Source organism: Cygnus atratus, chromosome 20 (genome assembly GCF_013377495.2).
Source record: "Cygnus atratus isolate AKBS03 ecotype Queensland, Australia chromosome 20, CAtr_DNAZoo_HiC_assembly, whole genome shotgun sequence".
In the NCBI taxonomy this organism is placed as follows: Eukaryota; Metazoa; Chordata; class Aves; order Anseriformes; family Anatidae; genus Cygnus; species Cygnus atratus.
This window is the reverse complement of record NC_066381.1, coordinates 6631919-6658900: the sequence shown is the minus strand read 5'-3', so window position 1 is coordinate 6658900 and position 26982 is coordinate 6631919. Positions and strand designations below refer to the sequence as shown.

The following is a 26982-nucleotide window of genomic DNA, read 5'->3' as shown; positions in this document are numbered from 1 at the left end:
CTGTCGTTATGTGTGTGAGCGTCCACTAACTGTAGTTTTTGCAAGGGTTCGGTGCCATGCGCAGCCCTCCTTGGCTGAAAAACCTGACGTTGGTCTTGCCTGAGTCTGTTTGGTAGACGTGAAAAGGATCCCCAGGTCGGCGGGCATCAACTGCAGCTTCTAGCAGGCACAGGATTCCCTTCCTTCTCCTGCCACATATGTTCAGCACCCCAGCCTGGCTGCAGGGGACGCATCGACCCCGAAGGACCCCCCAAATTCGGGCTGTGCTCCTTACAAGTGGCTGCTCCACTGCTGTCCTGCCACCGCGCACGGAGCGGAGCGGAGCACGTTTCGCTTTGCTGACCGCAGCTGCTCGGCCTTACGAGCTAAAGCGTAAACCCTTAAAATATCCCCGGAGACGTTGCAGAAGCTGGTGGTGTCTGCCCTCGGCGGCAGAACCGGGCCTCGTCTCTGACCATCTTCATGGTTCTGGTTTGGTTTCCGATGGCTGGAACCCAGCTTTGCTCAGAGCTCACTGCAGCGTCAGAAAAAGGCTCGGCGGAAGCCTGTAGCGCTCTGCTGCTGCAGCCACATCTCAATGGCCTCTCTTGAGGCTCTAACCACATCGTGCATGTTGGAGCAGGCAGAAGGTGCTGGGAGTCGATCACAAGGGAGTCCAGTGCATCTGAGTGAGTTTAAAAATAAAGCAGTGCTGTGGACGGCTGCCTTGGTTTGGTGGAGTTTTAAAATTAGGCACAAAACAAAGCGTAATAAACCTCAGGCTGTAGATAGCAGAAGCAGCAACTTGATCTTCCCCTGTCTGGGGAGCAGAACTGAGTCATTTTCTCATAGTTTGCCTCCTCGCGTGGCAAATGTGTGCTTCACCGGAGGGCAGCCGGCCCCGTGGAGCTGGCAGCTCCGTGGGCTGCGGCAGTTCGGGGCACGGCACGGGGGGGGGACTGCTGGGGGCTGCGTCTGGGGGGCTGAGCTGCCGCAGCGGGTGCCATTGGGAGCCCGAGGGCCCTCCACCTGCCTGGGGCCTCGGTTTTGTAATGCGAACGCGGCCCCCTCGGTGCAAGGGGGTTTTCTAATTGGCTTTCTGAGGGGTTGTCGTGCAGCAAGCGCAGGCTGAAGCATCTGTCCCGAGATGACGAGCGTGCACCTGGCAGCCGCGGCGTGCCATTTCCCTGCGAGACTGCCTGGCTCTGGCTTTAGCGAGGTGTTGTTAAGACATAATGCTTCCCAAGGCCTTTAAGCCTGGAGGAACCGGTCGTTAAATTCATCCTTCCCCTCCCTTCGTGGCGCTGCTCTTCTCATTTGCCTCAGGTCCGAGCGTGAAGCAGGGGAGGAGGAAACCCGGAGGAGGAGCGCCCGGGCCCGGTCTCCGTCGGCCTCCCCCGTGTTCCCGTGGAGGCTCTCGAGAGCACGCAGGTACGGAGAGCTCTCTGCGTGTGTGCGCAGGGCTTTTACACTCCATCAGCTGCCCACGGTTGTTCCTGGCCGTGCCCAGGCTTCGCCACGTGAGCAGGAGAGCAGCGCTGACGTGGTGCGGGTGTGCGTGACCGCGCAGCGCACGTTTCCTGTGCCGCGCCGGGCTGTCGCTCACACGGAGCCCCGCGAGGGTCACGCACGTGTCCGGAGGGTGGTAGCCAGGGCTGCTCCTCCGAGTGCTTGGAGAGCTGGAGGTTGGCACAGCTGCCGGGAACTGCAGGCGCCTTTCCTTTGGGGGAAGGAAGCTGTCTCAGCCTTTGAAACACATCAGAAAAGCCCAGGTAAAACGCTTTTGGCCCAGACGTGTCTTCAGAGCCTCGCTCTTGGGCTCTTGAGGCTGGTGGCAGCAATGTTTAGACCAAAGTCTTCCTTTGCTTATTCCCCTCTGTTTCCTGTTTAAAAGGCAAATTGTCACATATTTGGGGATTTATTTACCGTAATTGGAGTTATTTTCCTGGCTGCTGGCTTCTGCCCTCTGATGCAAGACTCCTCAGCGAGCCGTGTGTGCAGAGCCCACGTGACATTTTTCCCCCTGCCACCAGTGCCAGCAGGAGCTGCGCTGCGCAGCGCGCGGCAGGGAATTTCCACTTGCAGTTCAGGTTTCTGAAACCTAGCCGTCGGCTTCGGAGGCAAGAGATCGAGCGAGGCTTTTGTGGCAGGGAAGGGGAAGGTTTCCAGCGAAACCGAGCGCTTGCTGGTGTGTCAGACTCTCCAGTCCTGCCCTCCAGCCCGAGCGTGGTGCAAGTCCCCGGGGAGCGGCGTCAGCTGAACGCACCGGGGGGCTTCTGCCCGGCCTGCCCGCCCCTTAAGCGGTTCCACCAAATGGCAGGGCGACACCGGGATCTCGTTTCAGGGCAACAGAGGGAGGGAAACGATTCGTAAGCACAAAGCCCGAGTCCGCTTCCCAGCCAAGCTTCTGCCGCCCGACGGCAAGTCGGAGCAGGGCCGCTGCCCCGCGGGGTCGGCTCGGAGGGGCTCGCACGCTGCGGTGCCACCGAGGCGCGGGCTCGCTCTGCCTGTGCCGAAACCCAACCCCTGTTTTTCGGCAAGTGGGAAGAAGCGGCGTCGCCGTATGAAAGGAGAGGCAGGAAATGGAGTGCTGGCACGCAGTGTCCGTCCGTCCTCCTGCTGCGAGGCGAGAAGGGAGGTGCCTGACGCAGCTGTCCTGGGGCTCTGCCTCGCCTCTGCTTTGGTGTGTGCAGCGAGAGGGGTGCGAGGGAGCGGGAGCGGGGTCACCCCAGGTGCAGCGGCTTGGGGAGGCTTCAGATGTTCGTACCGTGACAGGAAATCCTCTCACTTTTAAAGAGATGTTTCTGCCTCTTTAATGTGCGCTGCGCCTTTGATTTCCTCGTGCTTCTAAGCAACGCCGAGTCAATTACTGTATTTCTATTTAATTCTCCGAGAGAACGTCGGATAATTAGGCTAATTATGGTGCTTTGTGAAGTTGTAAAACTCTTGATTGAGCTTGTGGGGCTGTTTTATAGCCTGCCAGGTGTAGGCAAGGAGGGCTGCCTGCCCCGTGCCCGTGCCCTGTGCGGGTTCAGCTGCAACCTGCCAGCTCGGTGAGGTTCATCTCCCTCCCCGGGGCTGCCCAGCGGGGGCTGTGGGCTCCTCTCCTGCCTCTCCCTCCGGGGTCGGTGCCAGCTCTGGCCTCCCCACCTGCTTGCGGGCACAGCCCCTCGGCAAAGCGGGTACCGGCACCGGGTGGGTCTCGGCTGGGAGCGAGCACCCCTGGGGGCTTGGTGGGATCTCTTCTTGCCTTAATGCTGAGGTCAGTAGCGAGCACAACCGGGGCTGCGTTTCTACTTATACGTGTGTCTGAGGCCAGAAGGTGATCCCCACTCAGGTTCATGTATGGAGGCCTTTGATTTTCCCCGATTAGTGCCCGCTCTTGACCGCGTGTGCCCATGGGGCAGGCTCTGGGCAGCAGGGCGCCGGCTCTGCCCCTGCTGTCTGACGGGCTGCTCTGCAGAGGGCTGCTTAAACCCGGCCTTCGGGACTCGCCCCGGCTAACGGGATGCTCGGCCCCGCTTCGCAGCCAGGACAGGACGGAGCGGGGCCGTTTATCCCCAGGCGAGGGACAGCACTGAAGTGAGGTGCTTCAGGTAGCAAAGCGCCGTGTTTGGCACAGCTGGGTGCAGCGTGTGGCGGCTGCTGGTAACGTGGCCATGGGGCCGGCTGGCAGGCGGCGTGCCGAGGGCACACGTAGCCATCAGCCCTGCTGTTGGCACACGTCCTGCGGTTGGCACGGGTCTCCAGCACGTGCTAGGGTCCCTCATTCCATACCCCCGGCAGCGTGCAGCCCCCGCCCAAACTCCTGACCCAGCCTCCGTGAACTCTTGGTGCTTCTCCGCCGGACCCCAGCGCGGGGAAGCTTGCGTAAGCCGCGCCTGCTCTCCGGCTAACGGCACGGCCCCGGAGAGGAGGCGCCGGCTGCCAAAGGCGCGTTGGGAACAGCACCAACCCTTCGGAGCGAGGCCCAGGGAGCCGAGGGGCTGCCGAGACCTCACGCTCGGTGCCGGCAGCGGGGCCCCCGGCGTGCCCGGCCCGCCTCGGGGAGCAGCGGCGCAGCGCCGCCACATGTGCTGGTGGCTTTCAAGGCAGGCGCGGCGGAAGCGCCGCTCGCGGGCCCATCTGCACCGGGGCTGCGCGCGGAGCGCGAGACGCGCTGCAGCTGGTGCGAGGCCCTGGCAGCGCGCGCGGAGCTGCTGTCTGCTGGGGTTTACTGCTGTCTACGTTGAAACATGGCTCGGGGAGGGGAAGGGGGGGGGGGGGGGGGCGGTGGCACGGTGCCAGTCCCCGTTAGCCTGGCCTTCTCGTTCCTCTCTCCTCCTCCTCCTCCTCCTCCCCGCTCCCTCCATGCTTTAAAGTCACATTTCCAGGCCAGACATAGAATTAATCTCTGGGCACTTCACATTGCTGGCAGCGCAAAGCAGGATGTGGGATCTTTTTTTCTCTCTCTCTGCGTCTTGGCTGACTTTTTTACCTCTCGAAGAATTTGGAAGGGCCGTGAGATTCCCCCCGCCCCCCCTCGCCTCAGTGCCGTGCAGTTTTTCAGCACGCTGATCACCCTGCTGTGGCTTCACCCTAATAGATTTCATATGCTGACACAGTTGACATCAGTACCAAACTATTTTACATGTGATCTGGTGTATTTCCTGAGGAAATCTGCAAGATATTTATTAAGAACTAATAAAATAAACCTCTCCATGAGCTTTTAGGTAGTTTTCAATTTTTCATGTCTCTCTCGTTTCCTCTTATCAATGAGTTTCTATTTTCTCCCTCCTCTCTGACCATTGCAAAAGGAAACAAAAATAAATGTTTTAAAACCGTTCCTGAATGGACACTGGGAATAGTTCTGTAGTGATGTATTAGCAAAGTCGTATTTTTAGTGCTGTATTGTCAGGACTAAAAATATCCCGCTGCAGTGCATCCTTTTTATAGGTCTTTGTGTGTGCGTGCGCGTGCGTGTGCGCGGCGACTGTTGTGCAAGTTTGCACCAGCGTGGAAAGGCCTGCCTTTGTACTACTGCAGCCTCGCCTCCCCGTCGCAGCTGGACTCCATTAGGCCTCGAAAATTAAAGTAATCCCGCTTAAGAAAGAAAAAAATTAATCAATCTAGCAGAGCCGCGGTTCCCCGGCCGAGCCCGGATACCTGCGTGGCAGCCCTGCTTTGAAAGACTCCAGCAGCCCGGGGCCGCGGGGGCTGCAGCGCGCTGCGCCCCCGGCGCTTCTCCCGCTGCGTCCCGGCTGTTCCCTGGCCCCGGTGCAGCGGCCCCGCTGTCCGTGCCGCCTCGCCGAGTGGCGGGGCTTGCCGGCGAGCTCTCGAGCCGGGAGGGCCGGGCTGCGGGTTGCAGTCACCTCCGGGGTTCCTGCTCGTTTTTCATTCTCAGGAAGTCCTCCGGGGCCGCGCCGCGCTGGCGAGCGGGAGCGCGCGCGGAGCTGGGAGCGGGCTCTTGGAGCCCGGACGCTTCACGTTTTGCAGAGGAATTTGTACATTTCTGCTGGTTTGGCCTACGCTTCTGTCTCTTTCAATTAACCGTAGCTGTAACAGAGAGCCGAAGGTGGGAGCCGAGCTGGGGTGGTGCCTTCCCTCCCTCCCTGCTCGGGGTCCCCCCGCTGCGGGGGCCGGTCCCCCCGGGCACGCAGCCCCGCGGGGAAGCGCAGCCCTGAGCCACGGCTCCCTGCCACACGCGACCCGTGCAGCCGTTTCCAAATAACAATGTCATCCCCTTTCCAAATACAGTTTCACCGCCGGTTCACGCCCACGGTACCGGCCCGGAGGCCTGCCTTGCGTCACAGGTAGCGGGGTGCCGTGCCTTGGGGGGGGGGACACACCGCAACGGGCCCCGTGCACGGGGTGCTGGGAACCGGTGCAGCTCCGGCCAGGCGCGAGCTCTCCCCCCTTCCAGCTCTCGTCTCCTCTGAGTCACTCGCTGCTCCGCTCGCCGGTGCCTCGCTTCGCCGTCTGCTGCCGTCTGGAGAGCCGCAGCGCTCCGGCTTCCTGTAGAGCAGTTCAGCGAAAGCAGTAATTAGGGCCTGTAAAAATTTATTTTATTAGCGAGAAGTGTCGGTGGGTAATTGGCCATAATTTGAACCCAGCCAGATCGGAGATTCATAAAAAAAAAAAAAAAAAAAAAAAAAGCACAGCAATCTTTTTACCAGAAACGCCGGGGCTGTTGCTCGCGAGCCCTTCCAGGGGTGGCTGGGATGGGACTGGACGGCGGCTGCGGGAGGGCGGCAGGCAGCGAGCGCCTGTGCTGTACCCGTCCTTGAGGGTGTTTGACACTGGCATCGGAAGAAAGGAAACCTTGTTTTCCAAGAACTCTGCTCTTTCTCAGCTTGATAAGCATTTAAAAGAAAAGCTGCACAATTGGAATTGGCAGAGCGTCCTCATTCTTTTGTCTGTCTGTTTATTTTTTTCCCCTCATCCCTCGACATGTGCGCTACAGCCCACGGTTACTGCACCCCACAGCACCGCGGGCCTGGAGCTCCGCAGGCTCGCGCCCAGCTCTGCCCGCCCCAGCCTGGCTCTTTGAAGCCTGGCAGGGCCGCAGGGATCCGGCCCCCTCCCGATGTCGGGGGGCACCGGGTCTTCCACCAAAGGTGCTTTTCCAGCCCCTTTCGGTCCCCCCTTAACTTTTAGGGCAGCAAACCCAGGGCTGCGCCTGGACCTCGGGTGGAGGTTTGGGACCCGGGCTGACGGTGCCGCATGGCCCCGATCGTCTGGGTATTTCTAGGTTTTGTCGGAGTGGCTCGAACGCAGCCAGCGGGTCGGTGCGGAGCGGGGGCTGCCCGTCGGCGGCGTGTCTGGGACGATGCCTGCATCTCCTCGCGACGGCGTGTGTCAGCGATTGGCGAGCGAACCGCTCCACTCAGTGCGGGCGGCCGAGCCGAGCCCCTGCGCACATGTCACGCTGGGTTAACGCCGGTGGAACCGGAGCCGGGAGTTACTTCAGGTTACTAGTCCTGGTTGTTGCTCGGGGTAAGGGCTCGTGGGCGTTGCTTCAGGTTAGTAGTGCTTGTTTGCGCTTGGCAGCCCGGCCTGGAACCCGGTGTGACTGTTTCCCAAAGAATATTTTTGGTTTTAAAACTGAAGGTCAGCAGTTCGCGAGCGCTGCGCCTGCAGCCAACTCTGTGGTTCGCCTTGTGCCACTGGGCCAGCAGCACTTGAAGTCCCGATCAATTGATCTGCAACAATATGAAACCACGAACGGTGACTGCCAGATAAAACTCCCCGTCTCGCCCCGTTTTCCCCACCCAAAGTGTCTTTCTGCCCGTATCCCCTTTCTCGCTGCCTGTCTCCCTCCCTCCCTCTCGGCTGTGTATTGGACTTTTTGTCTATCTTTTTCCATCTCTCTGTCTCTTTTCATAACAGTTTTTAATAATGTTTTAGTTAGTTCCAGCCTTTTCCCTCAATGGATCCCATTGGAAAATGCATTTGAAAGGAAACAGTTATACACTTCCCTTCCTTTGAAACTCTGTTGGCACCTTTTCCAGTGCAGTAAACCATACAACATGGATTTTCAAAGTTTCCAAACACAGACATGCTGGCGTTAAATTTATGAAAAAATATTTTATTCGGCTGTATAGTAACTACGAGTCTCCGAGCTGCTGGTCACAGTGAAATCGAAGCTCGCTTTGGAACTGCAACAGGTTTTCAAATCTCTGCAGGAAACGGAGCGGCGCTGGCCCGGGAACTCGGAGGGGTGCCGGGGTGCCCGGGGCAGAGCCCGGTGAGCTCGGGGCTGCTTCTCCCCGCAGACGGCGGCGTCGGGAGCGCCGCAGCAACGGTAGCTGCGGGGAGCTTCACGGTCATGCCAATCCCATCTCAAGTCACGGGAGAAAAGAGGAATTTGGCATCAAACCGTTACGTCTTATGCTTGTTAGCGACCGTAGAAGGTTAACGCTTTTTAGTTGCTCCAGGCCGAGCCCGGTGGTGGGGGCTCAATAATCCGTGCGCGCGCGCTGCAGTCGGCGTGGTGGTTGGGGACCTGAGGCTCCGGCTGCGTGCGCGTCGTTGGAGCGCTGAGATCATATTTTCTAATATTGGGGCTCGGATGTTAGACTTCCTGGAACAGTTTCCCTGTGTGCTGTGGGTTTGTGCCTGTGGTTTCAGCCCTTCCAGTGGGGAATTGCTCACTCGACACCTGAGAACCTTCCTTTGCGTGGCACTGCTCTGGGCTGATTTTTTTTCCAAATTTCCACAGGAGGAGCACGTGGCCCCCGTTCACCACCAGGGACTGGCCGTGGCCGTGTGCGCACCATTGCGAGGGGGCTCCTCCGAGCAGGGCGAGCCTCAGCGCTCGCATCCTGCAGCACTTCACTCGCTTGAGGGGTGCCGTGATGGAGATAAGGGCTCCTGTGATAGAGAGGATGATAACGCGGCAAAAAGATCCCATGCTCTGTTTAATTTGGTCCTTTCGCTTGTAAAATTCCTTTTCCTGCCCATGGGAGTTTTCTAGAGAAGTCGCTGATGAAGTGTTATCGCTATCCTCAGTGCTTCATGAAGCATAGGGAGGGCTGGACAGTTCGAGTCCAATAACTGGATCGCAGAAGCTCACTGGCTTCTGTCTCAAAGCATCTCCCTTTTGGATGCCTTTCGGCGTGATATCTCTAAACCGCACAGAGGGTAGCTGAGGTATTAGGGAACTAACGGGTTTTCTAGGTTTGGAATGCTCACCTCGAGACAGAGGAGGTGGAGGTACCTTAAATACATGGTCCTTCCTGGGCTGCGTTCATTCATTTTCAAAGCAGAGCACTAATTAGCTGCAGTTGTGGCTGCATTTGCCCGTTGTCTGCAAATGTGATCCCCTCTGTGTCACTGGGGCCAGGCAGCAAGCGAGGGACGTGCAGATCCCAGCCACATCAGCTGAGCGTGGTTAAAGTGGTTCCGGATCCCTCTGGAAGAGCAGGACCGAGGCGAAGACAGAAGCTGGTTGAGCCACCTTCGTCCCCAAAACACGGCTGGTTTCTGCAATCCCCAGCCTTACCGATTACATGCGTGTTTCAGCACGTGAGGAAGAGGTTCTCTGGGGGATGTTCATTTTGTGACAGCTGAAAATGGCACCTCGAAGCTGAAGAAAATGATACGTCGTTAGGGCTACCTTATAGTGTGTAAGTGCGATGGGGTTGACTTGAAGTTGCAAGAACAGCTCTAAGTCTCGTATTCCTGACCTCTGAATGCTCGATTTTGTGTTCGTTTAATGTTTTTGGTTTTTTTTTTTTGCATGTAATTTGTATGCAATTCCCATCATCTTCAGAAAAGCGAGCTCCCCTGTGGAACCAGGCTGACCTCATCTGGGATCCTCATTGGGCGCCGAAATCTGGATTGACCATGGCAGAGTCTGCCCCATCAGGGCATTACATCTGGGTGTTGGTTTGGGGCTGGCGTCCTGGAGAGCAGGGTGCAGCCCCGCTGCTACAGCATCGTCTCGCTCCTGCTGCTTCAGCACCCTTTTTCTGTCTGTTGCTCCCTCTCCTTTGTCTTCCCTCGGTTGGTTTCCCCTCCTGTTGGCCGTCCCAGCGGATTAACCGGGCGCTGCCTCAGCTGGCACGTGCGAGCTGTCTGCTAACACTCAGATTTTCACCCCTTGGCAAAGTAAGGGCGGAGGGAGGTGGCAGAAGGCACGCCCAAAGCCCGCAGCCGTCCCCTGCCAAACTTCTGGTTCCTGCTCCAAAGTGTGAAGGTGCTGGGGATTTCACTGAAATGGTCGAAGAATTTTTAACTTGAGAAGAACAATATATTTTCCCTAACCTCATTCTGGCAAATGGCTGAACCTTTTTAGATGAAATTTTCCCAATAAATTTAGCTCGAAGAAAGCTTTTGGCATGGGGGACCGCAGCCTAAATGGTTAAAGTTTGGCAAAGTTGTTAGGAACTAAAAACAGGGTCTTACAATGGAAAGTGTTAGGTAAGCTTCACTGTAGGCACGGCCTCAGGGCTCTGCCCCTCTCGTAGGAGCGCGGTAGCGCTGGGGGTGACAGCACGGGACTGTCACCAGCCGGGGGGGCTGAGCACGGGCCGGGGTCCTGCTGCAGGAGGGCAGGAGGCATGGGATGAGGGGTCTGGGGTTTGCTGCCTCCCTGGAGGGATGGAGGAGGCACAGGTTTTGCTTTACATTCGGCATTGGCTTTGCAAAGTGACACCCTGGAGCCCGGGTCCCGCAGGAAGCTGTAAAAAGAAGAGCAGCGAGTGAATGTGTTGAAACGGAAGCTCCTCGCTTTGCCGTTCCTGCCCCAGCGAAGGCGGCTTGCTGCGAACACTCCTGTCTGCAGGCACTTTTCTCTCCTTAGCTTTTGCTCCAGGCACGAGGCGCTCACGAAGGCTCGCCCCGGAGAAGGCAAGTTGCAGGCTGTCTGCTCGCGTCGGCTGTCAAAAAAACCATGCCCACCTCCAGCACCGGGGGGGCGGAAAGGCTGCCTGGTGTTCGCTGCGATTGTCCTGGTGAAACTGCACTCGGGGCTGGAGTAAATCTCTCGGGAAGCCCTGTTCACACCTCCTCCCCCGTTGTAAATAACATCTGACACAATTATGGCTGGGCGCGCGCAGCTCCTGGGTGGGATGCTAGTAGCAGCTTGCCGTGCCTGCTGCGTGCGCCGAGCCGGGCTCCCGGGGCAGCACGTGTGCTGGGCACCCTGCTTCCCTCGCTGGCCACGAGTTCCCTTGTTCGGGAAGGGGTGAAGGACCTGAGGACCACGCAGGCTGAGGACAGGGTATTTTTTTTTTATATATTTTTCATTTTGCATCATCCTGCCCCGCTGCAGTGCGCCTCTTTATGTTTCCGTCATCCTCGTTTCTTCTTCTTTTGGCGTACCCCTGCCTTGTGCCCTGTTCCATCCAGATGTCCTGTGCACGTACCGTGCCCTGCTAGTCTTCGGGCTCTTTACCCTTGGAAACCACTTCAGCCCCACTCTGCTTGTGCATCCTATAGCAATATTCCCTCTGCAGCAAGAGCCAGCTGGTGCCGGGCTGGCCCAGAGCTATATATATACGTGCTGAGGAGCTGGCTTGCCAGCTCAGCGGGGCACACTTTCTTAGGAGCTAGCCAGGAGCCGTGTACATTTGGACGTGGCAGCCTTTTAGCTGCCAGACGGGTCAAATCCCTGCTGCTGGTTGCTGGCAGGCAGGACCAGCAGCTCCGGGGATTGCGCAGAGCCTCGGGGCGAGCGTTCCCTAAGTCCTGGTGTCAGCTCGCCCGTTTGGAGCGGCCCTGCTGAAGGCAGTGCTGGAAAATAATCGTTTTTCTGGTGATTCCCCAGGTTTTGCCAGTTGGGTGAGACTGTGGGTGTCTTCAGCCCCAGCTGGCTGCACGGGAATGGCACATCTTGGAGTGGACATAGCTAACAAAAGCTGTCATGAACACAGATCCGCCACCAGCCCCGGTTAGCAGGGGTGTTTGTGCCACTGCATGCCATGGTGCATGTCCAAAAGCGACTCCTGCAGCCTCGCCGGGGCCGCAGGGTGCAGACCAGGCTCCCGGCCCCGCCGCCAGGGTCAGGCCCCCCGAGCGCAGGGAGCTGCGAAGTGCGGCTCGGCGCAAGTGGAAATGGCTTCAGTCGGTGTTTTGACTGATGGGTCTTTTCAGGAAATTTCTGAGAATAACAGTTCTAAAAATGGCTGCTTCTTTCCACTGATATTTCCTGGAAAAGGCCGCAGTTAATTTTAAACCACTATCCTTTTCCCTTTTCAAGTGGAGATGGCTCTGTGCTTGTCCTCAAGGCTAATGTCACTCTCTCTGCCCTAGCCTGAGCTGTGCAGTGGAGCGGGACCACGTGCTGCTGCCCGGGCTTGCAGGACCACTTGGTCCTCCAGAGCTGCAGAAATGTGGTCTTTTAGGGGCACACACGTGGCGCATGTGCCTGCTTTCCCCGTGGAAACAAATAACCACCTCTCCCTGAGTCATTTCAAACCAACGTTCTGTGTCAGCGACTCCTGAGCCGCCCTGCGCATGCGAGACAGCCTGCCCCTAAAACCATTCCCTTGCTGAGCCTACAGCCCTGCTCTTCGGGGGTCAGGAGCACGTCCCCAGGTGGTTATCGCACCCCAGGCTCCATCCCCGAGTGTGGCTCCGGGGCTCGGGGGCAGTCGGGGCTCCGGGGTGAGCCGGAGGGGGCCGGCAGCAGCGCGCCGCCCGGGGCAGCCCCTTCGTGCCAGGGGCAGCACGGCTTCCTCTGCGGCTCTCGGGCAGGCTTGCTGGTTCGGGTCGGGAATATGTCATTAATTTTTATACCTTCCCCTGTAAACCATCGACCCTTTTTATGATGTCATGAGGGATTCCTTAATTTTGCAGCTGCTTCCTGGTTACGTCAGAGAAGAGCCTCCCGTCCTCGAGCCCAGCGCTGCAGTCCAGGCCGGCTGGAAACAAATGAAGTGTTGAATATCTAATGGCTTCCACAGGGAGAGCTGCTCCATCCTCCCCAGGCCCCCAGCATTCCTCACCTCGTAGGCCTCCCTCCCCTGGACGAGCTGGGGTTTCGGCGCGGAGCAGAGGGAGCTGCGGGCTCCTAGGCGGCTCCGGCTGCCGGGGGAGCACCCCTGTGCCGTGCGGGTCTGGATGCTGCTGCTGAGACCACCCCCCGGGGCCTTCCTGCCTCTCTGCGGGGAGAAGTCGGCGTGGGGAGATGGATTTGGGGGCTTGCGGGTTGTGACTGCAAGCTGAAGGTCGCTTTGGGAGGGTTTCGGCCCTCTGCGTGCAGGTGGTGGCATCCAGCTTGGCTGCGGGGCTGGGGCTGGCTGTCCCGGCTGCCACCTGCAGACCCAGAGCTGGGGAGCACCTTCCCAGCAAAACCGCCCAGCGTTCCCAGGATCTTTGCGTGGCATTAGCCAGGGCTGGATGAGTGCATCTGGCTTCCCAGGCTCTTTTGGGGGCAGACGAGTGCGCGTGTGACTCGTGGTTCCCAGCAGAGAGCTGGGAGTGCCCGTGACTCACAGGACCTCGGCGAGGGGGCGTCAGGGAAATGCCCTGCAGCCGTGAGCATCCCTCCCCGTGGTTCTGCTGGTTTCTGTATTCCCCTTCCACCGCTGTCCTTGCCCGCTTCCTGCAGACGGCCCCATCCCGCTGGGCAGCCCCGGAGCCCTGCCACCGCCGCGTCTGGCGGAGGGTGACTCACGGGGAGAACTCTCCCGCGTGGCTGAGCGATAAGAGAGCAAACAAATCGCCTTCAGGTGGTGTCAGCTCGGCGCTGACCGGCCTCTCTTCTTCCCCGCAGGGCAGCAGCCGGCTGGTGAATCAGCCGTCTGTGCCGCCGAGCCGCTGACACATCACGCAGCGGGCTTTGGGCACGGCTCGCCCGCGGCCCCGCGCTCGCCAGGCTCCTCCACCTCCTGCGTCCCCCCGGCCAGCCCGTTGTGCCGTCCTCAGGACTGTCTGGAGACCCGTTCGGTCGCTCGACTGCCTTCGCGTGGGGTCCTTTAGAGCGTCACCGGGGCAGGTGGGTTCAGCTGGGGGTTCAGAGCGCGTCCCTGCTGCCAGCCGTGCCTGCGCCCGGCGCTGCTCCAGGCTTCCCGGCCCCAAGCAGCAGCTCAGGTTAGGCAGGACGGGGAGGCCAGCGTGGAAGACGTCTCGCTGGAGTCCTCCTGACCCTTGGCTGGATCTGATTGTCTGAATCAAAGCGATCTGTTCTCCTTCGAGACTCTGCTAGCGCTCGTTGGCCGGTCTCGGTGTAACTGCGAAGGATTCAGCGCTCCTCGCGCTCTTTGCTAGCCGGGTTGGAGACGGGAGCGTGTCTGCCTCTGCTGCCTGCCTGGGAGCTCCGGGGCTGCCGGGGCTTTCCTCCACCGCTACCTGCAGCGTACTTGGAGCAGAGCAGCCGGGAGCCCTCGCCTCCAGCCCTCCTGCCCCGTCCCTGCGAGCGCCCCTGCGGCCGGGGCCACGTGGTGCGCGCTCGCTCTGCCCTGATCGTCCCTCGCAGGATTTCCTTCTGCACATGGCACTCGAGTGGCTGTGAGAAGCTTCCTCCTGCAAATCCCCTTCCTCGGCCGCGGCTGCCCCTCGCATCGCCTGCTCTTTTCCCATTCCCATTTCCTGCGGCTGGTTGCGTTGCCCTAATAGAGGTTTGGCATTGCTGTTTTGTACACCCTAGTGGGAGAGGGGATGTGTTTATCACTTTTCCTGGAGATTATCTGTTTAAGCACTCTCTGACAGTTACAATAACAAGGGCAGCGCGTTGTGTTTCCCAGCAAAAGGACACTCGCTGCTGAAAGATGTATAGCACTAATTAGAAATACATAACATCCGGCCACATGGCAGCCTTCTCCCGGCCGCTCCATTTCCTGAGCTCAGACGACTTTGACGACAGTTGGTTTATGTTTTCCATGAATATAATGTTCTCAGAGAAACGCAAATTTCTCCCCGTTACAAAAATCCCCGCTCTCTCTGTCTCTCTCCCCCCTCTCCCCGCACCCTTCCCCCTGCGAAGCAGGTAGATTTATGGCTGCAGAGAGCCTGGGTCGGATCCTGCTGCCGGCTGAGCCGGAGCAAAGCTCGCAGCCGAGAGCCAAGAGCCCAGGTAGGCGCTCGCAGAGGGCGCTGCCGCTGCTGCGCTGCCTCATCTGCTCTGCTCTGCGGGCTCCCTGCAAAGGAAACTGCCTCCTGGTAGCAAAACACTGCTCTTCGTGCAGACCGGTACCCAGCTGGAGAAAAACAAAACATCTTTCCTACGTGTAGAGGAACAGGAGGACTCTTCTGCAGCTCAGGGGGTTTTGGCGATCTTCAGAAAAAACAGCCTGGCCTTTTTCCCCGTCGTTTTTTCTCCGTGCTTGCAGCCTGATGCTCATCAGCTCCCAGTTTTTCTGTCCCGTCCCCTCTCCTTCCTCTCGCTCCTGGGCTCTGCTTCAGAGCAGACAGCCTGGGTGTCGCTTAGAGGAACTGTGTCCTTCTTAGAGGAATCCCCAGCTCGCAGCCGTCAGCAGTACGAGGATGGTTTTTCGGAGGTCCCCCTGTGCTGGACAGGAGCAGGGCAGTTCCTCTGCTGCGCGTAACGCAGGTCAGGTGTAAGGGTGGCTGGATGTAAGAGAAGTAGGAAGATGGAGCATGCTCGGGGAGGTGAAATCTTAGAAGGTTTTAGCTGCTGAAATTAATTCCTATTGAATATGGAAAAACTGCTGTATTTCAGATGTTTATAGCCCGGCCAAGCGTGGACAGATTTCTAGTAGGACAGGAAAACTCTCTGTTAAAAAGGTTATTCTGCAGCAAAATCGCAGATCCCCTTTCCAGGATTTGCAGTTGCTAGATGAGCTCAAGGAAAAGGTTGTAAGTGATTTTTTTCTAACAGGGGTAAGCCACTATCTTGTTTCCTAGCCTCATTCTCACAAGTAGCCCAACTGTTTGGGCTAAAGATTTCCGGACAAATTCAGGCTGAGACAGGCACCCAGCACGGAAACTTCAGCTCCGATAGTTAGAGTTTGAGCCAAGTGGAAAAAAAAAGGGTCTTACGAGTGGCTGGTGTCAGGCAGGCTGCTAGAAACCCTGCCTGCACAGCTGTCAGAGCTCAGGTCCCGCTGCCCCATCCAGCACCTGGAGCCCTCCCGTCCATGGTGGATGTGCAGCAGGCTGCAGGGCTGTAACTTATTTTTCTGGTGCAAGAAAGCAGATCTTTATAAATTCAGCCCGGGAAGTGTGGGGTAACGCAGATATACCAGGCTGCTGCTTCAGGCTGCCAAGTGTTCAGTGATGGTCCTGCTCTAAGACACTGCCTGCTCCCTTCTCACCTTGCACGTGCTTCAAGGTTTTGCTGGCACAGCTGACGTAGTGCTGCAGGTGATGGAGGATCGGGTCCAGCTCGAGAAGGCTCCCAGGAGGTGGGGTTTGGGAGCTCAGCTCCCTGCTGGGACTGCAGCGTGGCCACGGGTTTTTTCTAATCTCGGTGTGACCTGGTGGCAGGGGCTGTTCGATGCCGAACGGGAGCGTTCGCCTGGCTGCAGGGGGGAAGGTGGAGGGGGAATTGGCCCCTGCTGAGACTCCCGGTGCTGTGCTCGGTGATTTCCTGCACAGGGTCACTGCTGGGGCTGCTGGTGGCGCGGCAGAGCCTCATTGCCACCATCCTGGGGCAACTGGGGAAGCAGATCCGGCAGTCACAGGCTGTGCCCTGCCCGGAGCAGTCAGGATCTCTGTGCCTACATTTGGTTCTCTGGCAGCTGATGCCCCCGGGCTGTACTGGTGCTGTTCGACTGCAGGGACAGGAGTCACCTCAGCACCACAAAAGCCTCCGAGAACATCTGATTTCATCAGCTTTACGTCCTAGTGCATCGTGCTTTACGAGCAGCACAGACCAGCTCAGAGGTAACGATGCTTTCTGGGCTCCAAAGCAGGGAGCCATCGCTCCCACACCCCATTCAGCAAAAAACCCAAACTGTTTCATGAGTGCTCTGCCCTCTGCTCATCCCCTCACCCTGAGCGATTTCTGTTGCACGGGCAGCTGGGGGTGTTTGGGGTCTGCCCCCCACCCCAGCCCCCTTGTCGCACGGTCGGGAGCCCTCGCTCCCGGCTCCTGGCTCAGCGCTCGCTGTGGCTCCCTGCCTCCCGAGACAAGTGGTGAAAAGGCACAGAAAGTGTCTCCTGATTTATGGGGCTCTCCTCTTTTGTCCTAGAATTAAGCTCTTCGGAGCCTTTGCTGGCAGGGCTGGGAGCTGCAGCGCTGGTGCGCGTTCGGAGGGGGTGAGCAGCACCCGCCGTGCTCTCACCTGGGCCTTTCCCTGCCCTGCGAGGACTCGTGGAGGCTCCTGGGCTGCACGAGCCTCCGTGAAATGAGCCTCGCAAGCCTGGCCAGGGAGTGAACTTCCAGGACCAGCAGAGTTGTTTGATTTAAGGACGGGATGACAAGGTGGCTGAGCTGGAGGGCACTTTGGGGGGGACGGCGAGTCACCCGGAGCACGGTGCCCGCAGTCCCCGGGGCGCTGCCTGCCCAAAGCACAGCGGTGCCTGCCGAAATGCCTGGGGCTTTCCTGGCAGCACAGCACCCACGCTGTGCCCTGGGGACCTGGCGGCGCTCAGGTGGCAGCGCGGTGGCCGTGGTCTTGCCCCGTGCCTGGCAAAGAAGCGGAGAGTCCGGCATCACCGTGACGGGAGGAGGGAGCGTGGGGAAGGCGACTGCAATTTCTTGAGCTGGACCGTGGCCAGAGCGCTGGGACTAACACTCTTAATTGTGGGAAAGGCTTCATGAAAGAGATTTACTGTCCCAGAGTGGTCACATCTCCAGTTTTATGTTTCCTCCAAAAGCTGACAGCCCCGCAGCACGGCACTTCCTACCGGCGCTCAGCGGCATCGGCTCAGCCCCGGCCCGAGGAGCAGAGCACCCTCGTTGGGCTGCCGGGGGCTCCCGGTACCACCCTTGGTGGTCTCCCTGCCAGGTGCTGAACTCGCTGCCTGCTCTGAGAGCCGGCCAAATGAAGTCTGCAGCTGATCCTCCCGTTTTTACCTGTGTTTTCTAGGTGCTTTTTAGTCTTTTCTTCTTCTAGTGGTTTTTAACCCTCCCCACCCCACTGCTCTGAAATAATTTACACTTGAAACCCCGTGTTTGTTCTCCGGGCCTCAGGCGTTTTGCTAGCGCCAGCTGGAACGGGGTCGGTGCTGTGCTTTAATCCTCCTGCCCTTCCTGCTTTAATCCTCCTGCCCTTCTCTCAAAGTCCTGAACCCTGCTACCTGCGCGCCGCTGGTGCTCATCTCGGCAGCGGCGGTGCCTGGGAGCCGGGCTCTGCTGGGGGCTTTCTCCCCATCCCAGCTCTGGGACTTTGCTTGCACAGGCACCGGTTTGCAGTCGATATACAATCCCTGCACGATTGTAGTTGCTGTACGAAAACCTTGAAAAGCTTCCTTGGCTTGCAGCGGCCTTGCCTGCAGGGTGAGAGGTGGGAACCCTGGTCGGCAGCGGGTGACGGAGCCGGCAGTGGGTGACAAAGCCAGCAGCGGGTGACATGAGCTGGCAGCGGGTGACATGCGAGCCAGCAAGGTGCTGCAGCCTGCACCGAGCAAGCAGCAGAGGCTGGCAGGAGACCCTCGAGCAGCGCGGGTGCCTCCCGTCCCCCTGCACTGCAGCTCCGCTCCTCCCCGCAGTGCGTCCCAGCAGCTCCCCCGCATCTCGGGAGAGGATGCGAAGCGGGGGCAGAGAGGATTCGGAGGGCAGGGGCTGCCCGCGAGGCTCAAAATCTCCCTTCTGGCCCGGCGTGGGCAGCCTGGCACGCCGGTGGTGCTCCGGGCCTCGCTAAATGCGACCCACGCCCAGCTCCAGGCAGCTCCCTCGAGCCAGCGCCCCGCCGCTCGCAGCAGCCTCAGAAGTGGTTTCTGGCTGGGTGTAGATGTGCCGAGGGGATTTGCTCTCACTCCGAGGCGGCTCTGTTTGGAGGAGCTGTGGTCGTGTGGCATCTCCTTGAGTAACAGCTTCAATTAAGCTCTCTTGACAAGCTGTTGTGTGACTGCTGAACTGATGGGAGGAGCCCCCTCCTCAGCTGCTGGGGTTACAGCTCCAGCAGGGAGGGAGATCAAACAGGCAGCTAATTACCCTTTTAACACTTAAATATATCCTCCTGGTTCAGGGGAAGGCCTCGGCTCCGAGCAGCAGCTTCTGTGCTGGTAGCCCTCAGCACCTCAGGGCACGACGTGGGCAGTGCGGCCCGAGCCTCTTTGCCAGAGCTGCCCCAATAACCACATTTTTTCCCCTGTACATGGAGCAGTCGGGACCAAGGAAGGTGTGAGCTGAGGAGCTGCTCATCCTGTGCTATGTGGCTGTGAAGGTGAAGCAAGGAGGGGTGTCTGAGCTCTCTCTCTGTCCCGCAGAGTGCCTCTCCGAGGACTGCCGCTCTGTCATCCAGGAACAGGCCACGGCCCTGGGGCTCTCCATGTTCTCCCTCCTGGTGAGGCGCTGCACCGACCTGCTGCGGGAGTGGGCGCAAGGTAAGGGGCTGTGGCAGGCCCTGAGGCAGCCTGGTGGGGTTTGGGACCTCGTTCCCTGCTTTTTGTACACTCCTTCCTCTCTGCTGGGGTTCTGGGTTTCTCCCCTGGCATCCCAGTCTCTGCCCTGCTTAGGGCTGGATTACCGGGCAGGAAGACACACCGGGTGTGCAGGCAGAAACCTTTGGAAGAAAGGGACAGACACGGGGCATGCTTTCTGCCAGCTATAGGGAAACACCCCAAACTGGGATCTCAGGTGATCCCACACCTCCATTACCATCACACTGACACCCTGCTGCCTTCAGTAAAAGACATTGCAGGCGTCCCAGCTCGCCCCCTAGGCCAGTCCACGCAGGGAGAACAGCTCTGCCTTTGCACTTGCTGTTCCCTTGCACCTTCAGGGCTGGGATGCTGGGATGTGTTGTTCGTTCCCGATTCTTATCTGTGATGGAGAGACTGCCTGAGTCTGGCTCCTGGCTGCAGCAAGCTGCCTCAGCTCTCACATCTTGTATTTGCAGTTCAGCCACAGGAGGTGGAGCAGGAGGATGAGGAGGATGACATCAAGGTCTCTGCCTTGCCCCAGGACCTGAAGGAGCTGCTCCCCAGCGTGAAGGTCTGGTCGGACTGGATGCTTGGCCACCCGGACACCTGGAATCCTCCTCCGACCTCTCTGGAGCTCCCCAAACAGTACGTGCATCCTCTGGTCTGTCTTGTGGTGTCTGCTTCCCCCCTGAGCCCCTTGTGCCCCCTTTTCCCCTCGCTCATGCTTGCTTCTGGACGTGACACCGACACGAGCACGGCTCCCTCCCAGGAGAGGCTGGTTGTGCAGGGATGCCTGGTGGGGGCTTGTCACCCTTGGTGACACAGTGACCTCCCTCGGTGAGGACAGGCGTCCAGCTCTGGACACTGAGAGTGTTGGGGGGCGAAGTGGTGATGAGGGGGTCTGGCAGGAGCCCTTTGCTTCTGGGTGCTAGGAGATGACCGAGATTTTTACCTAGCGCTTAGGCTGTGTGCTCTGGTTGGGATACATCCCCGTTAGGTGCCCTGCTAGCCCGTCCTCTGTGGGAAGAGGGGAGGCCATTTGCAGCACGAGCGTTTTACTGCCTTTTTCCTGGCTGAAACAGGCAAACCTCGGTGAGGCTGGGCTGGCCTGGAGCAGCTTACCTGTCCCAGAGCTCCGAAACTCACCTCCCTTTTGCTTCAGAAACAGCTCGTCTCTACCCCCTGCCACACAAAAAAAGAGTTAATTTTCTAAACTGGCCGATTCCAGCCCATTAGTCCATAATGCGGACTAGGCAATTTGCATATTTTTGGACAGAAAACCGAGCGAAGGGGCCAAGTATGGAGTATGCGAAACTGTGTCTGAGCATGCTCCGTAGCTGCTTTCCCGCAGGATTTTCCATCTGCCTCCGGTACTCCGGATCCAGAGCCTGAAATCACGTCTTATTGTTAATCCAAAGGAGCCAGAACCCAGGGTGATGGGAAGGCGCATTAAGAGTAATCCAGCAAAGTGGCTTAACCATTAATGGGTCCCCGCTCCGTGCGTCAGGTCCAGTCCTGCTCTCCGAGTTTATTGCCTCTACTCCAGTTCTTTTTCATTTGGCTGAGGAAATGGAAATCTCACACAGGAAGTTCTGGGCCTCATTTTGTGGAGATGGAGTCTGTTTTCTGTTTGTCGGCTGCTCGGTGTGGGACCGCTGCCTGCTCATGTGAACTGCTGCCCATCTTTGGGCAGGAACTCAAACTGGGATCTGTCACGTGCGCCTCTCGGCACCAATCCCCCCCTTCCCCTCGCGCTGCCTGCGCAGGGAGCCGCCGAGCCCTTGGCGACGGGCAGCCTCGAGATGGAATTTCTGATCGGGCTCGTGCAGCCAGCGCTCGGCGCCTTCCAGGGACCGGCTGCCTCCCCCCGCTGCGGGTGAGGGCCGCGGCGGTGGGGCGTGAGGCTGCGTCCCCCCCGGGCTGCTGGAGCAGGTGCAGGCTCCTGCTCGCCCGTCGAGGCGGGAGGAGGCTTCGGGCACAGCCTGCCCCCCGGTGCGTCGACGTGGGGAGCGGTGGGTATGGGCTGGGGGCTCTGCTCCGCAAGGTCCTGGCTTGCCCAGGGTCTTTGTATCATCGCAGAGGCCCAGCTGCTTCCACATCTTGCGTGTAGGGTGGCTGAGCAGCCCCTCTGGTTCCTTACTTTTAGGGCAGGGCAGCCTTCCAGGGGTTGGCTCCCAGCTCCTTGCACCCTGGCCCTTTGGCTTACCAGCAGCGTGCCTCGCCCATGGCGAGGAGACCTGCTGCTCTTTCACCCAGGCCTTTTGTGCTGGCCCAGCGTCGTGTTTCCAGGTGTTGGGGGTCTGGGACAGCAGGACAGCAGTAGCTGAGCTTCCCTGGAGGTGCAGGTGGTGGGGAACAGCAGGGAACCAGCTCTTGGGTGTGACCTGGGGCTTGCTGTGCTTTCCCTGGAGGTAGGAAAGGAGTAGGGGAGCACTCAGTATTTCAGGTCTCTCTTGCCACACGCCTGCTGCCTGGCCTGGGGCTGCTCAGTAACCAGGTGGAGTCACCAAGCTGAAGGGTTCAGATAGGAACAGCTTCAGAAAGTTCAGAAGTAAAACGGGGCAGAGCAGCAGGCCTACTGGAGGAAGTCAAGGCTTGTGGGCAGGGCAAGCACGCAAGGAGCAAGCACAGAAGCCAAGCTGCAGAGCTGTGAGCAAGGGGCCTGTGTTACTGTACACGTGCTCCCTGCCTCCCAGGAGGGGGCTGTGCCACCCAGGTCCATTCCTGCACCAGTGCCAAGGGAGAAGCTGGTGGGAGGCACTGAAACCTCCCAGAGCTCTGCTGCCACAGCTTTTGGTGCCCCTCAGGGTGACGTGGGTGCAGAAAAGGGACAGTAAAAAAAAAAAAAAAACAACAACAAAAAAAACAACACTTCTGAAGCACAGAAGCATCCTGCAAGGATGCCACGAATGTGCTAAAGCTTCTGGAAAAAACAGGCCCCGTACCCACCTGGCAGCCCACCAGGAGCAAAAGGCCTGGCCCAGAACTTGCATCAAAGTGCAGCTCGTCCGGGGCCAGCGGCGCTGCCAGAATGACGGCCTGGGCTCGGGGCCAGCGGGGCAGCTTGTCAAACCTCCGCCAGGGCCCGGGCTGCTGGGGCTCAACGTCCCGAGGCCTCCGCTCGTGCTGCGCTCGCCATGTTCGTCATTGCTGGTTCTCGGTAAGCGGGAGAGCTGGGGGACTTTGAGAACGCCTAAACTCAGCCCAGCTGTGGCAGTTGGTTTATTGCTTTCAGCTGGTACTTGAACCCAGGTCCTGGTCTTGGAGTCTTTCCCAGGTTTAATCCCCGGAGCTTTCTCTGCAGCTGTATGACACTGTGCTGACCCCGAATGAGGATAGGAAAATAGAAACGGTGCCAAGCCAGAGTCTCTTTTTCATTTGGAGTCTGGCTGTCTGCCCATGACCAGGGTTACATAATGGGAAACATAGCTGGGGCTCTGGAGAGCCCGCGTTTCACCACGCTGCCCAGACCTTCGCATTCTGATGCTATATATCTTCCTAATTGTAGCTCGGATGCATTTATCACACTGCTGGATTTGAGTCCTTACAATAAAAAAAAAAAAAGCGCACCAAATTCCTCTGCTCGCTGCTTTCCCCGTTGGGCAGAGACGGAGGGGAAGGTGCGAGGGGTGAGCGCCGCCGAAATGCGGTGCTGAGCCACGTGGGAGTAGGCTTTGCGGGGCAGGAAAGGGTGCTCGGGGAGGCTTTGTCTTGGGGTTCTCCTCTTCGCAGGGAGGTGGGAGTGAGCCCAGTGCTGGGCAGGCATCCCCTCCCGAGCTGGGAGAAGCTGCACCTCTCCCCAAACAGCTCTCCCTGCCCCGGCACGTGGGTCCAGCTCTCGGCCCCACCCGGGTAATGGCTGGGGCTCAGGGGATGCCTTGGGAAATGGGGAAATGGATTTAGGCTACGAGGCCACGGAGAGGTCTTGGGCTGCTGAGTGGTTGGGAGGCAGAGTGCTTCCTTCCTCCTCTGCCTCTTTTGGAGAGGAGACGCTCAGCGGGTTTTCCGTGGTGCTCTTTTCTCTGGGTTTTCAGGATCAGGAGCTAAACCCGAGCATGGACATCTCTGCCTCGGAGCAGCAGAGCCCTGTGTTTTGGGGTTGTTTGTCTGGAGCAGGCTGCTTGCAGGTCTCCCAGCTCCTCTGGCTGCACGCAGCTGTCAGTTCAGTGTCTTAAAAAGCGTTTACCTTGGAGCACGCTTACACAGCAAGCATCGCACCGAGGTCCAAACAGGAGCCGTTGATGCAGCAGTGCATCAGCGTGCATCTTGCAGACCTGCTGGCCCAGTGCGTGCCGTGCAGGGGTGGGAGGTGAAATAAAGGAGTCTGGAGGAGCGGGGAGCAGTGCGTTTCCTAAGGCACAGAGATGAGCAGCAGCCGGGGTGAAAAGTGAGCCTCCAAGGAGGCTGCTGCAGTGAATCCCTGTCCTCTTGAGACGTGTGGCTGAGGAGCTGAGACAGGCAAAGGCTGGGCACCGAAGAGCAGAGCTTCTCCTTGCTCTGTTTTGTTGCTGTAGTGAACCTGTTGGAACTAAACGAAACGCAGGAATCGATAGGGAAGCCAGTGGCTCGGCAGATAACCTGCCACGAGGCCGGCCCCGGAGAATCCACACTCCTTCCACGCTGGAGCGAAGGGCCTCTCGGTTTGTGGAGCCTGTCTGCAAGCATTTAAAAATGGTTAATTTAAACCGAGTATGAAATTAAATCCAAAAGCTCTGAGCACATTCTAGAGCTTACCTTCCCGGAGAGATCTGCCAGATCTCTCTCATCACATCGGTCTTGTGCAGAAGTGTCACCGAGATGGCAGCTCCCGCTGGGGGAGATGGACAGAGCCGGAGGCGGGGGTGCCAAGAGCTTGCTGGAGTTTGCGGGAGACGAAATGGAAAATCCCGTTCGCAGACTTGAGCCTTGTTAGTAATGCTGGCCACCAGAGTTTCCCTATCAAGACATCAAAGCAAGGATTCGGAGGTGTCTCGGTAGTGTAAACCTGGCCGAGAATGAAGGTGAAGTCGAGTGAAGTAGGAGCCAAAAGGCTCCTCGGAGAAGGGCTCTGCTTTGAAGCAGAGGCTGGCTGGGGGGAGACGGCGTGCCTTTGGGCGAGGAGAGAGTCCCTGCGGCTCTGCGGGCAGCTTCCTGGGGGAGGGATGGGTTTGTGGGGCACCCGAGTGACCAAAGGGACCGCGTGTAGGGCAGAGAGGGGCAAAATCATTGGCACCGTGGGGCAGAGGGGCTCAGACCCTGTCCCATCTCCACCCACAAAAGCTGTCCCCGCATCCAAGCGCGGGGCACGGGTGGTGACCGCTTTTGGGATGAGCTCCCACCCCGAACCCCTTTTGTCCTTTCCAGCGGAGCTGCTTTTCCTCCGGCTTCCCCTGGGCTGGGCCAGGGGGGTGGGAAAGAGGAAACCTGGGAGCGGGACGCGGAGCACCGTGCACGGCGCTGGGGCTGGCTCCTCGCGGAGCGCCGGGAGCGCGCCAGCCCAAGTCGTTTGCCATCTGCGCGGCAGCGTGGCTCTCGGCGGCTCGGGAACACAATGCAGGGCTTCTTTCGCTCCGCTCTTTCCGGGTTTGTTCTGCAGCTGTGGAGTTTTGAATGTTAGTGTTTAAACAAGCTGGTATTACACAGGAAATGGCCACCTCCACAGGCCCCCGCAGGCTTGTAACATGGGGTCATTGTACTTGATATTAATCACCAGGCGGCCCGCTCCCCCAGCGAAGATGGTGGCTCGTGCGCGGGTTGTGCAGCACCAGCCCTGGCCACCGGGGATCCAGGCTCGCTCCGTGCCCCCGTGTGCATCTCCCCAGCGCCCTCTGCTCCTCCCCACCTCCGTGCGTGTCCCACGGCCCCAGATGCCCCCCGTTATCCCGGGTGGGAGCTGTCCCCACGCCGTATCAGCATGGCCACCCTGCGTCCCCTGTGCTCGGCCACGCACTTGTGCGGCTCCCCTCGTCCTCGGGCTGCGTCCTGTCGGCCTGCAGCTGGGCTGCGCTCGCACTGACAGCTACATTAAACCTGGAATCCTGAGGCAATAAAAAAGAAATTAACTCTTATTTTTTTTTCCCGTCCTGGTGGAATAAGCAAATGGAAATGTGTCCGCGGGGAAGCGAGCGAACCCCCCGTTCGGAGGAAAGACCTCGCGCTCACCCCCTTCTCGCTTCCTCGGTTAAAAGCTCTGGGAGCCCTGGCCGTGTACCTGGGAGCTGCGTGCCTGGGCTCGGTGTCAGAAATTCGGCACCTCCCTCCATGGAGGGACGCCGAGGCCGTGGCACCGCGCAGACGGAGCCCTTCCAGGCAGCTGGGCCTGCGGGGGCTCGGCTGGGCGACATAAGCCAGAAGTGCCTGGCCATGGCCGCGGTGTCCTAGGAAGGGGCAGCAGGGAAAAGGCTCCTGGCCGGGCTGCCCAGGGCTGGGTGACCTGCAGCAGGAGCAGGAGACCCGCCGGGAGCCCTCGCTGGTGGCTGGCAGCCAGGAGGTGGTGGTGGTGGTGCCGGGAGGCGCGCTGCAGAGGGGGAGCCACTCCAAAAGGGAAGGTAGAAAATTGTTGGACCCGCTCTCTCTGTTACCTCCAAGTCATAGGAGAAAACCAGAGGAGAAACGCCAACGCCTCCTGCCATGTTGGCTTTTTGAAGGCTCTGCGGGATGCTGCACGTGCCAGGGTGCTGCCCGGCCCCTGAGCGCTGCGGCCGAGCTGCTCGGGGCTGCCTGCAGCAGGAACTCGCTACCTGAGGAGCCGGCGCACGCAGCCTGCGGTTTGACTGAAGGAAGCCCAGGGTGGAAACCTAACACGTCCAGTGCAAATGACAGATGTGGCGAGGCACCGCGGGGCTGCAGGGAGCCGGGGATGAAGAGGATAAAGTGACAGGGACCACTCTCACGCTCAGGGGGCTGGGGCCGCCCGAGAGGGCTGAGGGCTGGCAGCGTCAGCTCACGTGGCCGGTGCCGAGCCCCGTGGCAAGAGAGGGCTCCCTGAGCCTTACTTGTGCTGTTCCTTCACCCCGCCACCACCCCTGGCCCCGAAGCGTGCCCAGTTCTGGGTCCCTGCCCTGCCCCGCATCCTGCTGCCGCCCTCAGCCTCCCTCCCTCGCTGGTTCTCCCCATCCCTGCCTGCAGCCCCGTTCCTTCAACTCATTTCTTTCCTTTCTCCTCCATGCCGGCCCCGTGCACCTGGCTCCCTTAGCCACCTGGGAGCATCCCCAGCACCGCTGCCTGTCCCCGGCGCCGCTCCTTCCTCCCCATCCCTCCCTCCCAGCGCTGGCCGAAGCCTCGGCGGCTCCTTCGGGGCCCCTTTGGCGCGATGTGACCGGGCTCAGGCAGCACGGCCCCGCTGCCAGCAGGGCGCCGAGGGACGGCTGAGCCTCCTTGCCCCTGCGCATCTCCCCTGGGCAGAGCTCGCCTTGGAGGTGGCCCAGAGCAGCCCTATCGCATCCGGTGCTTGTCTCTGCAGCCCGGGCCGGAGGATAAACTATCAGGGCTGTGGGGCAGTGGATCATTCCTCTTATTATTTTCTTCTTTTGCAGATAGGGGTCGTGGAAAGTTCAGTTCCTTTTAACCCTCGCAGCTCTGTTTATTTTCCAGCTGGTAGCACAAACGCAGCGTTTCCCATTACATCACAAAGGGCCTCGGACAGATCCCTCCGAAAAAGAAAAAAAAAAAAAAAAAAAACGTGTTGCAACTGTTTATTTTTTTCCATATTTAAACATTTCTGACAGCCAGACCTGGCTGAGCCAAGCGATGGAGCTTTGTGAATGAACCCAGCTCCCGGTGTCTGTGCGCAGAGGGCTTTGAAGGACCTCTTCTCCTCTGCAGCGTGCTGTCCGGGGCTGGCTTCGGGACGTGGGCGACTCTGCGTTACATGTGTGCTGATTACGTGCCGGGCTTTGATTAATGGCCGCTCGTTCTGCCTGGCTCCCAGGACGCTCTTGAAAACAAGATGTTTCATTTCAGTGCGCTTTCCTGGTACATTGATTCCCGTAAATAACCGAGCGCAGACTCTGTCCACCTGGAGCAGTTCAAAGAGCAGGGGGCCTCTCTCTAGCCCGCGGCTGCCTCGGGCCGCCCTGGTCACTGCTGCACCCCCGGGTGCTGCTG

At 59.2% G+C, this 26982-nt stretch overlaps 1 protein-coding gene across 1 annotated transcript in view; it reads left to right on the top strand.

Moving 5' to 3' along the window:
* The window catches only part of SMG6 (SMG6 nonsense mediated mRNA decay factor), a 109127-nt gene that overhangs the window by 33215 nt on the left and 48930 nt on the right, over nt 1–26982 (top strand). Inside the window, 2 exon segments of the mRNA XM_035561099.2 lie at nt 18742–18858; nt 19374–19542. Of these exon segments, the coding sequence (XP_035416992.1) occupies nt 18742–18858; nt 19374–19542 (286 nt within the window).